Below are 17,251 nucleotides of genomic sequence, written 5' to 3' on the forward strand. Positions count from 1 at the left end.
TTTTGTGGGTTGGCTGGGCTGTTCTAATCTGACTCAGCTGGGGCTGGGTGGTCTAGGATGCCCTCACTCATGTCTGGTGATTGGCCTGGTCTCAGCTGGAGCAACAGCGAGTGCCAGGCCCAATGCCTCTTGTCAGCCAGCAGGCTAGCCTGGGCTTGCCCACACAGAGGTGGTCACAGAGTTCACAAGAGTGGCAAAAGAAGGCAAGTCTCCATGCACAAACATTTTTTCAATCCTGTTCATGTCAAAATGACTAATATACTATTGCTTTCGGCCAAAGCAACATGGACATCCCCTTATCAAGGCTGACTTGGCTACTGTTAAAAAATTATTCTGACACTTATTAAAATGCCAAGATGGACTTTATTCAGGACAATCGCAATATAGGGACCACTGCAAGGGAGTTTTTTGCAGTTGGGGAGAAAGATGGGGCTCAAGTCTGAATACAAGGAAAAGTGGGATTTAGAGCCAAAGGCGGTGGGGTCAGTGGATAGAAAATTACTAAGAGGGTAGGGTAATTCTTCGCTAAATAGATCTAACAGAATTCTTGCTGAAGGCTGGTCAGGGTGACCAAATATTGCCTGGGTGGGTGGGGAATGAAGAATTTGGTGGGATGTCAAGGATGATCAGATGTGGGGTTTCAGGAGGTTCTGGTTAAACTGACTTAGCAGGATTCTTGCTAAAACTGGACTCTATGAGGATAGAGACAGAAGCTCAGGCCTAGTCAAGCAGAGGGCTCAGAAGAGCCTAAGTTGGGTCAAGAAGAGAATCTTTGCCACTGCTGTGACTGTTGAGTGCCTGATCTGCCAACAGTCAATTTGAGTCCCAGATGTCACTATTTCCTGGAGAATCAGCCTGCTCCCTGGTGGAAAGCTGATTGCATTGGACCTCTTCTATCGTGAAGGGAGCAAAGATTTGTCCTCACTGGAATCGACAGATATTCTGAACATGGACTTGCTTCCTTCCCTATAATGCTTCTGCTGTCATCACTGTGGACTCAAGTGCTGATCTACAAACATGGCAGTCTACACAGCATTGTGTCGGATCAAGAAACTCATTTCAAAATGAAGGAAGTGCAGCAGCAGGTTCACACCCATGGAATAAACTGGTCTTACATTCACCTACACCCAGTAGCAACTAGCCTAACTGAAAAGTAGAATGACCCCGTGACGCAGTTACAGCGCCAAGTGGGAAACAACACCCTGTCTGTCTTACAGGATGCAGTGTAGACTTTGAATCCGAGACTGCTGCATGGTGCTGTTTGTCCACAGCCAGACTCCCTCCCCACGCAACCCCACACAGCCACCTGCCTGGACTCCCTCCAAAGCCCCCATGCAACCTGCAGGCTATTATCTGCTCAATTCCCTCGGCAAGCCTGAGAGGCCTCCACCCAGGCACCTGTGGTCCAAAGGGGGCCATGCACCAAGCAGCCATTCCTTCTGCAAACAGCTCTCCCACCCTCCATGACCGCCATGCCCCGGAGGCCTCTGCCAGCACCCAGACTCCCGCTGCACGCCCACTCTACCAGCTGCTGATGGCCTGCTTCCCTGCCTACACTCCAGAGGCTTGTCTATTCATCCAGCAACTCCAGACCAGCTCCAGCCTGGCTAAGCTGGCAAACTTCTCTGCCATCCAATGGCCAAATCACGCCAAGGTCTAAACCCCTTCCAGCTTTGTCCTTCCTGGGGTACTCTCCCTCAACTCTAGGGTACCATATAAAGTTTCCTTGTATCTTATACTCTTTTATCGTAGCTAATAATCCTTTCTATTAAATTTCCCTGTTTAATCTATTGGGTGGTTTCTATCTCCTGATTGGACAGCGATGTATGAGAGTTACAATTGTTCTACATCCTCATCAGCATTTGGTGTGGTCAGTCTTTTTCATCTTGTCCATCCAGTAGGTATGCAGTGATTTCTCATTGGGGTTTTAATTTGCATTTCCCTTATGATGCTTGATGGTGTGATACTGAGCATCTTACAATGTAGATATGCATCATCTCACTTGGGAAGATTTTGAATTGATTAATAAAAATTAGGTATACAAATATTATGTAAAGAAGTATTTAAGACAGTCAAAACCACGGTATTAACTTTTTTTGTTTTATGGAACCTGTGAATATTATTTAGTATCTTAAGTATTTGTAATATTTATGATAAATTGGCCTATTCAAATAACAGGTCAATTTTATAATTCCAATTTAAAATATGGAATCCAGTTAGTGACTAAGACTTACTGCTAGTTGAAACCTTACTGTTTACATACACTATTGGAACAATTAATGGACTATAAGATTTGATGCATTTATAAGTTTATAATTCTAAAGGCATAAAACTTATATTAAGTATTGAGCAAAGATTCATCTGTTGTATCAGCCTACGGCAGCTCTTAAATGAAAAAGTCTAACGTATTAAATTTACAAGCATAGTTTGAAAGTGTTAAGGGAGTTTAACTGTTATAAAAGCCCTCTTTAAAAGAGATTGTTAAACCCTTTTAGACTATGCCACAGTCATGACTAAAGCCATCAGGGCAACTGTACTTAACCCTGGCAGCACATCAGAATCAAATAGATATGAATATAGATATATAATTTGTTTCTTCACCATCTTAAGGTAATAAGTTACAGATATGATACATTTTACTCCCAAATACTTCAGCCTGTATTTCCTAAAAACAAGAACACCCTGTTACATAACCACTGCACAATCATCAAAATCAGGAAATTGACACTGACACAATGTTATTGTCTAATCCGTAGACCTTTTTTAAAATTCACCGACTGCCCCACAAATAAAAAGAGAAAAAGTTTTAAATGATTTTTTCTAATCCAAGATTCAATCTATAAATTGTAGATATCAGGTTTTTCCTTTTTTAAAGTCCTTATCTGTTAGAGATACATATGTAAATATGAAATATGATGTTGAAATTTGCTTTAAAATCCTCCAATAAGGGGGAAAAGGAGTTGAATGGGGCAAATACATGAAAAGCACTATGATGGTTATAACTGTTGAAGCAGGTGATGGGTCTTTCTCCTTTCCTTTGTTTGAAATCTTCCATGGTAAAAGGAAAATTAACTAAGTATAAAAATACTTGATACATAAATCTGTTAAAAAGAAAAATCACGGGCCCAAGATAGAGTCACTTGTGCTAAGGCCCCACTTCAATAAACCAAAACTTAATACCTAACCCAACTGCGGTTTCCACACCCCCAGGAATATAATGGGAATTTACTGGTCAACACTAGGAGGTAATCCCATAAACCGCAACCATTCCCCTTAGGAGGGAGACCTAGCCTAAAACAATGAATTCTTTGCTACCCCCACCCCTCCTCGCTGGAGGCCTTTCAAAACCTTTCCTTTTCCGTAGCTTCAGGGTGCTTCCTAACAATCACTAGACGGGATGCTGCCCAATTCATGAATCATTTAATGGAATCTTTCAGAGCTTCACATTTACTGTTAAATTTGTTTTTTAACAAGCCTACCGCTAGCAAGTAGTAAAAATAAGGGCCCTTATTTGCTTCTGTGCAGTTATTAGCTCACTTATGCAATAATTTTGCAAGTTATTACCACGATTATGACTGTTAGCTCAGTTATGCTGTTCTATGAGCTCATTTAAACTCTCTCAAAAGCCTCTCAGGAAGATCCTGACTTAGCCCCCATGTTATAGATACGATAATTAAGGCTCGGAGGTGCAATCACCCAGTCTCTGTAGATAGAACAAGAAGTTGGAACCCGTTTATCTGCTCCCTCACTCGCTCTCCAATACCAATTCCTGTAAGAAGAGATCTGAGAGACCCCGGAGAGGAACTGCACTTGCCCCAGACGGGTATCTCCACAGAAACAAATCAAAAATGTATTCCCTGGTTCCGTTTTCCTCTCCACTTGGACCAGCAGAAATTGCGAGTAACAGATGGGATGCTTCGGACCTTTCGGCGCGGGGACGGGATTGGAGCGTCCCCTCCCCGGGCCTATAGCACGAATCCGAATCCCGCGGCGGGATTTGCCCGGCTTCCCCCACACCCCGCCCGCCACCACAGACCCCGGGACAGGCTGTCACGCGGCGCGCCGAGGGCGTGGCCTGGGATTCCCGGGGAGGGGAGGGCGCTGTGTGTCCTTGGGCCGAGAGGGGAGGTGACTCCGGCCGAAGAGGAGGACGCAGAATGAGGGGCCTGCGGGTGAGGGCCCCCCAAGGGCCGGGCGGGGAAACCCAACCCGGAAGCCCTCGCCCCGATACGAGACTCACTAAACATCCCGGGAACTGGGGCTTTGGAACGTGAGCCCCCTTCAGGGTTCGGGACTCCCTCCGAAGCAGCCTGGGACCCTCAACCCCCGCCTCCTAATCCGAGGGCTTCTGAGACAGCCTGGGACCCCTAACACGGCCAACGCCCCGGTTTGAGCTTCTTTCCTTCACCCAGGTCTCCTTTAACGTCTCGGGACGTAGGCCCTGGGAACTTAACACCGCTTCCCCTCCCCCGGACTTCTTAGGCAGTATGGAAACCCCACTGGGCACCCGGATCCAGGAGGGGATCATTCCCGGGACATGGGCTCTCTCCCGTTAATCTAGGAGAACATCCCCACCAAAAAACGAAAAACCACCATCTAGGAACTTGGACCCTCAGAACAAGTGTCCCTTCTGGGTCTGCTCCTCTTCCAGGACCCTCTAGGCAACCGGGAAACCTCTAAGCCAGACTCTGTAGGCGCGACTCCCCTGCTGGGCCTTTCTTGGCAGAACCCCTTCCCTTCCTCGTACTGGCAGTCCGGATTTTGCCTTTGAGACACACGCAAGGGATAGGGCCGTCCGGGTGTCCGGGCCTCGAAGAGCCCCTCCTCTCCTCCCACCCCCCACAGCCATACCCTTTGGGGACACCCTTGCATGTGTCTCCAATACCCAACGACTCCCTCCCCGCCAGGTCTCCCAGGCGCTGGTTCGCTCTTTCAGCTCAACTGCCCGGAACCGCTTCCAGAACCGAGTGGCTGAGAAACAGAAACTCTTCCAGGTAGGCGGAGCAGGGGCGTGACGAGTGGGAAGAACCCGGACCCCAGGCTCCGTCCTGGAGCAGAGTAGGGCGGAGACGGGATACAGTCCACGGAACAACCTGTACCCCTTTCTCATCCGACGCCTCCACCATCCAGGCGGACAATGACCTCCCAGTGCACTTGAAGGGCGGGGGAACCGACAACATCCTGTACCGAGTGACCATGGGGCTCTGTTTAGGGGGTGAGTGCCGGGCCGCCACTGCCTGAGCGGCTGGGGAAGGAGGCGGGGCTCAAGCTGGAGCGAGGAATGGGCTGGTTCCCATGCTGAGGTTTGGGGAGAGGGCTAGTGGCTGGGCAGGGGCTTAGGGAGGGGATTGTGTTCTGAGCTGGCCAGGTTTGGGGGATGTTCCAGGAGTCTACGCTAGCATATAGAGAGGGAGCACCTAGGGCTTGGGCTTCTGTCCCAGGAGGGGGTATGGGGCCCAGGCAGGAATTGTGGAGAAAGCTGGCAGCCTGGTCTGGACCAAGGCTAGGGGATTCTCCACTCGAAGTGCAGTTTGGGAAGGGAGCTGGAGCCTGAACTGGAGCTGGGATCCAGACTGGTGATTGAGGGAGCCTGAAGAGGGGCTTAAAAGCTGAGATGGACTCCAGGGAGGCAATTGAGATCTCACGCTGTGTCACCTTACTCCCTCCCTAGGCACCGCCTATAGCCTGTACTGCCTTGGCTGGGCCTCCTTCCCTCACAAGAAGTGAGACCAAGAAGCTTGCAGAACCTGAACAAGCATCAATAAATGTGCTGGCTTCTTGGGGAACCCAGCCCAGCTGTGGCCTCCGTTTGTTTGCCCCCCCCCCAAGCCCATCCTCCCACCAGCAGGGAATCCCTACACTTTGACAGCCCATTGAATCCCTCATGCTAGAGGATTATTACACTACAAGGCTACCCGTAGGATGTTGCTGCCTCTCAGCCCTCCTGAGGGTCTGGGGATTCCAAACAGTACCCCTGGGCTGCCTCTCAGGGCCTGGGGATCTGGGATCATGTCCTGGAATTTGAGAGGGCTCTATTTTGGGATGGCAGTCCCTCTCCCTGCAGAGGCTCGAGGGTGGGAAGGAAGATACTGAGCATGGTCCATGACACAACAGAGGCTAAGGGAAGTGAGGACAGACTCACTCAGGACAGAGCCAAGAGGGAGCAAGCATGGCCTTGGGGAACAGAGCCTGGGAGGGGATGACGGGTGGAGACCTCCCAAGGGCCTGGCTCCTGCAGCAGCAGCAGAGATTGCCCAGACTTCTGGGTCCCTGTCTCAGCCTCCACAGGATCTGTACGGGATCTCAGCAAGAATGAGACTATGGCTCAACTAGAATCCAGTATGAGAGAAAGGACAAAGGCAATAAAAGGACTAGGAAATATGCAGATCCAGCTGGGGATAGACTTGAAGACAGACCAAACCACCCCCACCCTCTAGGACCTAGGCTTCCCTCTGCCCCTGACAGAGACAGAGCCACCCCTCAACGTTCAGAACAGGAGGCAGATCTCAGAGAAAGCAGCAACCGGGGTGCTTTTATTTCCTCCTGGCCCTGGCAGGCTGAGAGCAGAGGACAGACAAAGGCATAGGGGCACCTGGGCCTGTTCCAGCCTAGAGTTTGGCTGCCAGGGTGGTAATTGTGAACAGGTGTGCTAGAGTGTGTAGGGACTGGAGTGATCCTCCTGGAACCAAGAGAAGGGCCCTTGGGGTGTGGAAGCAACGTAACTGCTGGGTTTGGCACAGGTGCATGAGAGGCATTATGGAGTGGGCGTGGGATAGGTGTACCGAGGGTGGAGTGACCCTGCGGACAGGGTGTGTTAGAGTGTCTCAGAGCCAGGGCTAACTCGGGGCATGGCATGCTGGGCCATGTTGGGCCCTAGCTGTTGACTGAGAAGCCAAGTGCCAAGGGCTAGGGGAACCAAAAGACCTGTGGGTCAGCAGGACCCATGAAGACGAGACTGCAGACTGGCTCAGCCCTGGGAGAGACGGAAGAATCCAAGGTGACTCCTATAGCAGGGTGATGAGGGGGCAGGTCTGGGGTTCCCATTCAGGAATACATCGTCAGCTGCAGCCACTGGGGAGAGGAAGGCACAGGGTGAGAAGCAGGGAAACAAAGAATAGCAGACACCTTTCTCTGCTCTCCCCCAGGGGTTGTTGGGAAAATAGGAGGCAGGGAGCCCAAGCTCCAAGTTGGTACAAGGAGCTGAGGGAAGGGGGTCCCCTGCTGGGCACCCACATCCCAGAACAGGAGTTCTTACCTCCTGGATGTTCACCTGAATTTGTCCAGTGCCATTCTTGTCAAGAGATTTGAAGGCACCTAGAGAAGGAAAGGGTTGGGGGATTTGGCTTTTAGGATAAAAATATACAGGGGCACCTGGCTGGCTCAGTCGGTAGAGCATGCGACTCTTGATCTCAGGGTTGTGAGTTTGAGCCCCACATCGGGTGTGGAGATTACTTAAAAATAAGATCTTAAAAAAAAAAAAAAAAAAAGATGGGGCGCCTGGGTGGCTCAGTCGTTAAGCGTCTGCCTTCGGCTCAGGGCGTGATCCCGGTGTTCTGGGATCGAGCCCCCCATCGGGCTCCTCCCCTGGGAGCCTGCTTCTTCCTCTCCCACTCCCCCTGCCTGTGTTCCCTCTCTCACTGGCTGTCTCTCTCTCTGTCAAATAAATAAATAAAATCTAAAAAAAATAATAAAAAATAACAGAATAACAAAAAAAGATAAAAATATACTAATATATGGGATGATAATAATGGCTAGCACTTGGGGCACCTGTCTCATTCAGTTGCTGCAGCATGCAACTCTTGATCTCCTGGTCATGAGTTCAAGCCCCACATTGCATGTAGAGTTTACATAATTAAAAATAAATAAATAATATAATTTATTTATGATACGTAATATATATTATATATATAATATTATATATATAATATTTTGTGTGTGTGTGTATATATATAAAATGAAGTAGGGGCACCCACTTCCTGCTCTACACTCTGGTGTAGTTCCCATTCATGTCCTGAAACCTGACTCCATGTTCCCCACCCAAAGCCAAACTTAGGCAAACCGGGGTCTACACTGTCTTTGCTCCCTCTCTAACAACTCGGTTACCGCCCTCAGGTGTCCACACACATGGTGTCCTGGACACTGCACTCACTGCAGTTCCTATTGGCCCTCTTGCTGGTAAATCCAATGGCCATTTCTTGGGCCTTCTCGTAAGTGACTTTTGGAATCGTCTGCCCTTATTGTCCATTCCCCCTTCCCTGCATGTCCCTGACATACCTGACCCTTTTTCTCTACCCATGGTTTTAATGCTTTGCCCTCCCAGGGCTCTTCTGGAGGCTGAGGGCTCTTCTGGAGGCTGAGAGATCTTCCTAAAGCCAAACCTGACCCCATCCCTCCTCTGCCTAGAACCTGCTATGGCTCTCCATTGCCCCCAGTAATGTCTGAGCACCCCTGAACATGACACTCACAGCCTTGCATGGCCTGACTGTGCCCACTGCTCCTGCTTCCTTTTATTCAATTCTCTCAAATCCAAGTTCAAATTCTGGCTTTGCAACTTCCTAGCTGAGCAAGCAGTTTTGCCTCCTTGAACCCTAGGTTCCTCCTCCACAAAGTGGGGACAATAATTCCCAATTCACAGTGGTCTTAAGGATTCAGTGCATTCATATTCCTAAGAGCCCTCACAATCCAGCCCCTTCTAACCCCTCCTAGCCTTATGTCTCTGCATCCCAACCCCTCTCCAGCATTCAGAATTGAGTTCAACAAAAAACACCAAAAGCACCACCTTCTCCTTCCCTTTGCACAGGCTGTTTCCACAGCAACACCTGTCTCCACTCTCTCCCTGGGGTCACTCCTCCTCATCCCTCAGGGCTCAGTTCACACATGTCCTCCTCCAAGAAGCCCTTCTTGATCCTTAGTCTGCATCAGGTGCCTCCTAAGTCAAACAGACCACTGGGCTTCCCCATTCAGAAATCTAAACCCACTCTGGCCCTGAGCTTCTCCTCCCAGGCCTGATCACTGCCCTGAGCTTCCCCTATCCCAACTGTAACCATTCTGAGCGGTCACTGTCTGGTGATTTGCCTCTCCTCCAGTGGACTGGGAGTGACGTGAGGGCAGGAACTGGGGCTGCTGCCGTTCTAGGAGTTGCTCGCCTCAGGGTCAGGCTCAGAGAAGACCTTGGCCAAAGGAGGTGGAACAAACCCCCACCCAGGAAGACAGCTGGGGTGTCACTCACGGAACATGGCATCCAGCCTGACCAGGCAGCTGATGAAGTTGTCAAAATCCATGTTCCCTCCTTCATCCGAGTAGCGTCGGATGATCATGTTGTAGAGATGTTCATTCAGATGGAACCCTGAGAATGGTTTCTTTTCTCAGGTATTGGGGCCACAAGGCCCGACCCACTCCCACCCCTAGGTTTCAGGTTCAGACCAGCTCATTGGGGGCTGCCTCATCAATGCCACCCCCAGTCAGACTATATCCCTGCCAGCCATACCTGCTGCCTCAAAGGCCCCTGGGAGTTCACTGCTGCAGATGGTACCTGAACGGTCAACGTCAAACTGTTTGTATATGGCCTGTAGGGACAGGGAGGTAAGGATTCAACTGAACGTTGTGGGGCGTGGCATCTTCAAGGCTTGAGGGTCTTTGGGCTAGGAGGTCATCACACACCTGCCACTTTTTGATGTTGTTCCACAAGTACTTGAATTCTTGGAAGCCCAGCTTGCCGGTGGTGTCACTCTGGTGGAAGGGTGTTAAGAATAGTGTGATAACTGTACCCAGATGCATGCACTGTATGCACTGTGATCATGACCAAGCAGGGGAACCTGGGCTAAAACCTTGGATACAGTCTTACTTTTCTTTTTATCCATACATGGTTTAGTTCATGTTTCTTTTTTTTTTTTTATTAATTTTTTTTTTTAAAGATTTTATTTATTTATTTGACAGAGAGAGAGAGACAGCCAGCGAGAGAGGGAACACAAGCAGGGGGAGTGGGAGAGGAAGAAGCAGGCTCCCAGTGGAGGAGCCTGATGTGGGGCTCGATCCCAGGACTCTGGGATCACGCCCTGAGCTGAAGGCAGACGCCTAACGACTGAGCCACCCAGGCGCCCCAGTTCATGTTTCTTTTAAGATTTTATGTTGGGGGCTCCTGGCTGGCTCAGTTGGAAGAGAACATGACTCTTGATCTCAGGGTCATGAGTTTGAGCCCCACATTGGGTGTAGAGATTACGAAATAAATAAATAAATATTTTATTTTTAAGTAAAATAAATTAAAAATAAATAAGCATAACCATAACTTCTCTAAACTATAAATTCCTCACCTGAAGATAGTAACTAACTCATTTATAAAATTTCTTAAGTTCCAGCATTTTTTAAAAATATTTTTTAAAGATTTTATTTATTTGAGAGAGATGGATCAAGAGAGAAGGAGCAGGGCGAAGGGCAGAGGAAGAGGGAGAAGCAGACTCCCCGCTGAGCAGGGAGCCTGCCATGGGGCACGATCCCGGGGCTCCAGGATCATGACCTGAGCTGAAGGCAGACACTGAACTGACTGAGCCACCAGGCGCCCCTCACTTATTTTAAAGATTTTATTTATTTATTTGACAGAGAGAGAGAGCACAAGTAGGCAGAGTGGTAGACAGAGGGAGAGGTAGAAGCAGGCTCCTCGCCGAGCAGAGAGCCCCAAGCGGGGCTCGATCCCAGGGTGCTGGGATCATGACCTGAGCCAAAGGGCAGACACTCAACCAACTGAGCCACCCAGGTGCCCCACCATTTATAAAATTCTTAATAGCAATTCAATTTCATGAATGTCAAAACTTGTGAAAAACAAGGGTATCTTAGAATTCTAAAGAAATCAGGTGATCATAGTACACACCTGCTGGGTTTGTGATACAAGCAGAATGAGATAAAGCCCTTAGCTCAGGGGCTAATGTTTGATAAACCGTCAATAATAATAATCATGGCCAAGATTTATCAAGTTACCTAGTACATGCCAGGCAGTGCTAAGCTTCTCAGGAACATCACTTTTCTCACTAAATCCTTAGGACACCAGCCTCACCAGTATTATTCCCCAGTCACAGGCAAAGAAACCCATTCAGAGATGAAAATCTACCTAAGATCACAGTAGCAGCTAATGTGTACAGACCACTTCCTATGTGCTACACTCTGTGCTAAACCTTTTTCATGTGGCTCCAATTCAGTTTCACCACTATCATTCACTTCATTTTACAGACTGGCAAATTGAGGCCCAGAGAGGTTCAATAACCTTGCTAAGCGGCACAGCCAAGCTTATAGAACTCTGTGCAACGTATGTTATGTGATCACATGACAATGCACGTGTGTCTACATTTTCCCTATGTGCTGAGCATGCACGTATCTGAGATCAGCTAATGACTGGCCCATAAGCAAACTTGCAGGTGTGTTCCTGTGAACATGCCTTCACATATCTTCACCTATATGGTGTGCCCTTGTATATATGCGCATGAATATGGCCACACCTACAGCAGTTACAAGCTTGGGTTCTTGGGGCACCTGGCTGGCTCAGTCCATAGAGCATGCGACTCTTGATCTCTGGGTCATGAGTTCAAGCCCCACGGGGTGTAGTACTAGGAAGGAAGGAAGGAAGGAAGGAAGGAAGGAAGAAAATAAGCTTGGGCTCTCAAGCCTAAAAGATCTAACTCCAAATTCCTATCCTGCCACTTACTCTTTTCGTATACCTTCAGACAAATGATTGCCTCTAAGTCTCATTTTCTTCACCTACAAAATGGACTATAACAATTCTGCCTCTTTTGGGACACCTGGGTGGCTCAGTCGGTTAAGCATCTGCCTTCAGCTCAGGTCATGATCCCAGGGTCCTGGGGTCAAGTCCCACCTTGGGCTCCTTGCTCAGCATGGAGCCTGTTTCTCCCTCTGCCTGCCTCTCCCCCTGCTTGTGCTCTCTCTCTCTCTGACAAATAAATAAAATCTTTAAAAAAAAAAAAATCTGCCTGTTTAATACAATGGCTATAAAGTGACAGCTGATGTTACTATTTATGGCCACATGTCTGGATGTGTGGTAGTGCATGTGTGTTCCGATGTATGCAGGTCCAAATGTGTGGGTATTCAAGCTACACTCTGGCTGTCCCAACCATGCTCTAACAAAACTCCTTCACCCAGGGCTTCAGTCAGATTGCTCCCAAGGATACATCCATCACGGCCACCATGCTGCGACATGTGTCAATGCCGAAGCCATCAGTTTTCAGATCAGGGTCTGTGGGGGACAGGATTAAAGTCAGAGACCAGAGGTCACAGCTACCCCAGCGCCCATGACTCTAAAACTGCCCTATGTGTTGAGCCCAATAACTCACGTCGAGTTACGACCTTGTTGAGAATGTTCATGAGTTCTGTGGCACTGACCTCCATGTCCTGTGGGGAAAAGTCAGGGATGGTTAAAAGGGAAGAGTGTCGTGAGGGAGAATGGGGATTCTTTGGGGATTGCCATTGTTGAGTGTGTGTACAAGGGCAGCCAAAGGAAGGCATGGAAGAGTTAGGACAAGGATGGGGGCCCAGGGTTACTTACATCTCCAGCCAGCTGGGCAAAGAGCCTCCGGAACTGCCGGACCTCCTCACTCTCATTGGCCTCAATGTTGGAGTAATGGGTGCGTGGAGGCTGCAGAGGGAGAAGATCTCAGAGCAAGTGGGAGAGGGGTGCCCCAGCCACGACTAGGGCTCTAGGTGGGAAAGTCAGAGTGGGCTAGGTGGCTGGGTGAGCAAAGGAATGAGAGCTGGTCAGTGAAGAGTGGCTATAGCTAAGACCCATGACTAAGTCTGGGGACATGGCAAGGGAGAGACTTAACGAGAGGAATTTCGTAAGAGGGACAAAAGGACAATGATGGGTGCTGGAAAAGGCCTCGGAGTGAGAAGCAGGGTCTCTGATTATGGACGGTGGCTTACCGGAGGCTCTGGGTTGTACTGTGCAGCTGCCTCACTGAGGGGAGACAAGAAGGGAGTTAGTGCCAGTGGGTGGGGCCTCCAAAGACCGCGCCAGCCCCCACGCCCTAACTCCCCAAACCCTAGCCCACCACCTCCCTACTTCTCCCTCTGCTTGACTTATCTATCCTTGTCCTCACCTGTCCCTATCTTTGCTACCCTGGCTGCACCTCGCAGGAAACTCAGAGCCCTGCCCGCACAGTAGGCCCCACTCCTGCCAGGGCACACCTGCTCAAAGACAGATTCCTCAAAAGATCCAGCCCCTTCGACAGCTCACTTCATAGGAGCTCTGACCTAGCTTCCTGGGGCTCCACCCTCCTCAGGTCCCTTCTGTCTAGGAACCTACTCCATCCTATGGCTTCCTAACGCCTGTGTCTTCCCAACATCCCACTCCAGCTCCATGAGTTCCCACCCCTTCGAGGGGTGGCCATGGTTAATTAGGCCCCTAACGACAACCTGCTCCACCTCCACCAGGTGGTATTTCTGTTTTAATCCAGACAGTTCCCAGCCAGACCCAGTCCCTTCAAGATCATTTCCCCTATCCCACTAGGCCTCGGCCAATTCTGGGTGCACCCCTCACTGACCCACTACGACGGCCATGCCGTGCCCATAAGACAAGTCTTGCCCCCATGAAGAGACCCCACCCTAGCCTCATTGGCTCCGCCCCCTAACGTTCGTCGCCGGAGTAGCTGGAAGCCGGCCGCGCCCAACCCCATTAAGCCCCACCTCCCGAAACCCGAGCCGCGCCCCATCAGATCTTCCCCGTAACAGCCAGACTCCGCCCATGTCAAGCCCCGCCTCCTGAACTGCCATCGGCCTCATTACGGTCCGCCCCCTCAAGGCGGGTCCCGCAGCCCAGGCCCAGCCCAGCTTAATTAAGACGGTAGGTCAGTCTCCAGGTTACCTCAATCTAAGCAGGCGGGACATGCTCCTCCGTCAGGCCCCTCCCCTCCTCGGGCCCCGCCTTACCTGATGGCACTAATGACCCCGCCCAGGATGCGCATGGCAGTTCCGCCGCCACCGCCGCCGCCGCCGCCGCCGCCTCCGCCTCCTCCTCCGCCGCCGCCGCCGCCTCCAGCTCCGCTGATCAGGCCTCCGATCACATTCCCCAGGCCCCCGCCCAGGCCCCCGCCTCCCCCGCCGCCGCCTCCCTTCAAGAACGAGTTAACCAGGAACATGCCTGCGAATTAAGATTCCTGAGGAGGGAAAAAGGGGTCAAAAGGCCGCATCGCCATTGAGCCCGCTCCCTCCACACAAAAATACGCATTTCTGGCAGTCAGACTTGGGGGAGTAATATGAGGCCTCTGGGCGGGGTCCCATCCTCCGGCTGGGGCTTGAGGGTCCATTTGGCATGGGGTCGGAGCTTCTGGAGGAGGGTAGTTCTCGGATGGGTGGGATAGGGACCGAGGATCGGGTTTGAAATCCCTTCAGGGTCTAAAGGATCTCCGCCTACTTTGCGGGACCTTGGACTGAGTCTTTGCATAGGCATCATTAAGAGTAAGGGGCCCGGTCAGGTGGGGTTCCCAAAATGGGAGCCCCAAGTTGGTGTAAGGCATCTTTGACGTGTTTGAGATCAAGCCGCAGAACTGGACTTTGGGGTCTTGAGCGGGTCAGGGGCGCCGATCAGAAATTCTCCACCTGGAGGCCTCTGGGGCAGGGTTTAGGAAATCCAGAATGTGAGCTTGAGGGTTTCGGTACTCCCAGCAGCGGGATTACAATGTCACCGCTGGTTCTGTGGGCTCAGGTCTAATAAGATTGCGGGTGTGAATCCCGGGGCCTGGAATAGCGGGGTTCCCTTTATAATTGGGAGAACGGATCTAAGGATCGTGGTTCTGGGGACCCCCACCCTGGGCAGAATTTTGTGGGGTACCTCTCAAATCCATGCTCGAATTTTAGATCCTGAGGCAGAGGGTGGAAGAGTCCCCGAGGCGGGATAGTGGGGTGCCGAACAGACAGGGGCTTCAAATCTGAGATCATGGATCTGGAGGACCCCTGAGACCAGGACTTAAGGGTTTTGTGGGATGTGGGGGCCGCAAAGACCGGGATTACGGAGTACAGGGGTAATCCAGATCGGGCGCTCACCGCCTAGCTCACACGTCCTCCGCTCCGTTCGTCGGTGCTGCTCCCGGGCCTCTGGCCGCGTCCGGCTCCGTAGGGCGGGGCGGGTGACTCAGGCTGCCCGGACCGGGTTAGGCACTGCGGGGCGGGGCACCAACCATCCGCGCGGTCCTAGAGCCGGCATTGAAGCTGCGCCTGCGTGCGCCTAGCCCGCCTCACGTAACGGGACGCGGCTGCCGCGGCTCCGCCCTGCTCGTTTCCGGGGCTGTGGATTCCGACCCCTCCCTGACTCCAGAGGTCTGAGGTCTTCCGCTGTTCTTCTCCAACTCAGATGAATGAATCCAGAGAGGGAAGTTCAGGGGCCGCGCCCGAGATCACCCCCTTGTGTTGCAGTGTGAATTTTCGCCTCCATGCGGCCACGGGTGCGGTTTTTGGTCCGCTGGAAAAGGGACTCCTGGCACGCGGCCCCTATCCTAGGCTTGTCGCGACAAAGCACCTGGAGGCCCCGAATTTTGTTTGGCCCACAGCCCGAGGACAAGCGCCCGCATTTGTGGCAGGGGCTAAGGCTAGGCTAGATTTCTCGGGGCCCTGCAGCAACCCGAATGGAGGTCAAACGGCGGGAAGCACTTTGCCGCCTACAAAATTTGCCTGTGCCTCTTCCACCCGCACCCTTTTACCCCGAGTCAGGGTCACCAAGTGTCGCCTCCTTCTTCCCCTCTCTAAAGAGGGGCCTGGGCACAGAAAGAGTCCCTCTGGCCACGGCCTGGTTTCTGAGGCTAGATGTACCCAAGATCCGGTGGAGGGATGGGGGGTGGGAAATGCAGAAACTGGCAGGGAAAATGGCGAGTGAAACCTCCTTTGGAGACTTTTCGCTCTCGGGCTCCAACCTGCAAACTTCAGGGTTCCGCAGAGGGAGTTAAATCTGGTTCCCAGGCATTCTGGACGTCTGGCCCTTGAATCTCCCCTGGAGGCTGGCTTAGCTTGAGTCTGAATCCTGGGTCTGCCATTTAATAACTGGGATCCTTTGGGCTCTGAGCAAGGCTGTTTCTTGTTTTAAGCAAGGATTTATTAACTGTAAAATGAAAACAAGTGTTCCCACTCCCCTTTAGAATTAAGTGGTAAAGGCTTAGTAAAGAGGAATCATTTTGTGTGCCTGTACCCATGCTGTTCCCTCCTCCTGTAGCCCACCTGGATTGCTCAGGTGGTTGACCAACTCACCCTTAGATAATCCTGGTTAAAAACAAAAACAAAAAACGGCCAAATACTCTCCTGAGCACTTTACTATAACCTAATATCCCCTTATAACAGTCCTATGGAATGGATGTATGCAGTCTTTCCATTTTACAAATAAATAAACTGAGGGTAAACTCCCTAGCCTGTAACTTTAACCACTACCCTAACGCATTGGCTCTTCAATAATATAATTAATATTGGGGTACCTGGCTAGCTGAGTCGGAAGAGCATGCAACTCTTGATCTCCCGGTCATGAGTTCGAGCCCTACATTGGTATAGAGATTACTAAAAACAATAAGCTTAAAAATATATAATTAATATGATAATAGCTCAGATAACAAGATCACAACAAACAAAACTGCAGTGGCAGCCAGGCCAAGGAGTTGCTACACAAGCCTTGCCTATAAGGCAGGAACTTAGAGGAGAGAAAATGGAGGCTGGTTCACTTGCCTGAGGTCACAGAGGATTGCAGAACCAGGTGTGAACCTGGGCATGGCTGATGCCAAAACTTTTGGTGATGACTAATCCAAATTCCCTTCTCACCACACCCTTCCCTGTCACACTGGAAAGCTTCCGCTGTCTGCCCTCTCCAGGCTCACTTGCTGCCAGTCCTTTGCATGGGCTGTGCCCTTGACCTGGAACACTCCTGACTTTTTTACCTGGTGATGTAGGTACTCAGGCTTTGGTGTCAGCTCAGGAGTTCACCTCTTCCAGGAAGCGCTCCCTATCTTCACCCCTACCCGAGACTGGGTGAGGCTTGCAGTTGCTTGCTTATAACTTACACTCTCTCATAACACACACTGCCATCTCATGCCACTTATTGTCACCTAGATCAGTCTCCCTAACCTCTTAACCCTGGCTAGTTCCAAGCCTCAGGCCTTGGTCCTCCTCTGTATCCCACTCATGCCATGGAGGATCTCCCCCACATACATGGTTTAAATTCCGTCTCTAGGCTATTAATATCCAGATTTCTGTCTTCTACCCAGACGTCTCCAGGCTCCTA

The 17,251-nt window shown here is 50.8% G+C and overlaps 2 protein-coding genes across 2 annotated transcripts; one reads left to right on the plus strand and one right to left on the minus strand.

The window, feature by feature from the left end:
- The first annotated feature begins 4,046 nt into the window (after nt 1–4,046).
- Nucleotides 4,047–5,790, plus strand: LOC103682538 (cytochrome c oxidase subunit 7A1, mitochondrial). The gene is made up of 4 exons (XM_008712182.2): nt 4,047–4,172; nt 4,908–4,994; nt 5,131–5,215; nt 5,672–5,790. Exons 1-4 carry the CDS (start codon nt 4,158–4,160, stop codon nt 5,725–5,727), a joined length of 243 nt encoding a protein of 80 aa, XP_008710404.1. The 5' UTR covers nt 4,047–4,157; the 3' UTR covers nt 5,728–5,790.
- Nucleotides 5,791–6,506: 716 nt separating this feature from the next.
- On the minus strand, nt 6,507–14,150 carry CAPNS1 (calpain small subunit 1). Its single transcript, XM_040632875.1, has 10 exons — nt 13,927–14,150; nt 12,922–12,955; nt 12,548–12,637; nt 12,336–12,393; nt 12,174–12,238; nt 9,661–9,729; nt 9,488–9,566; nt 9,230–9,346; nt 7,256–7,314; nt 6,507–7,071 (listed from the first exon to the last, which is right to left on the minus strand). The coding sequence occupies exons 1-10, from the start codon at nt 14,133–14,135 to the stop codon at nt 7,045–7,047; spliced, it is 807 nt and encodes a 268-aa protein (XP_040488809.1). The 5' UTR covers nt 14,136–14,150; the 3' UTR covers nt 6,507–7,044.
- Nucleotides 14,151–17,251: the final 3,101 nt, after the last annotated feature.

The sequence above is a fragment of the Ursus maritimus genome, unplaced genomic scaffold (assembly GCF_017311325.1).
Source record: "Ursus maritimus isolate PB19 unplaced genomic scaffold, ASM1731132v1 scaffold_19, whole genome shotgun sequence".
In the NCBI taxonomy this organism is placed as follows: domain Eukaryota; kingdom Metazoa; phylum Chordata; class Mammalia; order Carnivora; family Ursidae; genus Ursus; species Ursus maritimus.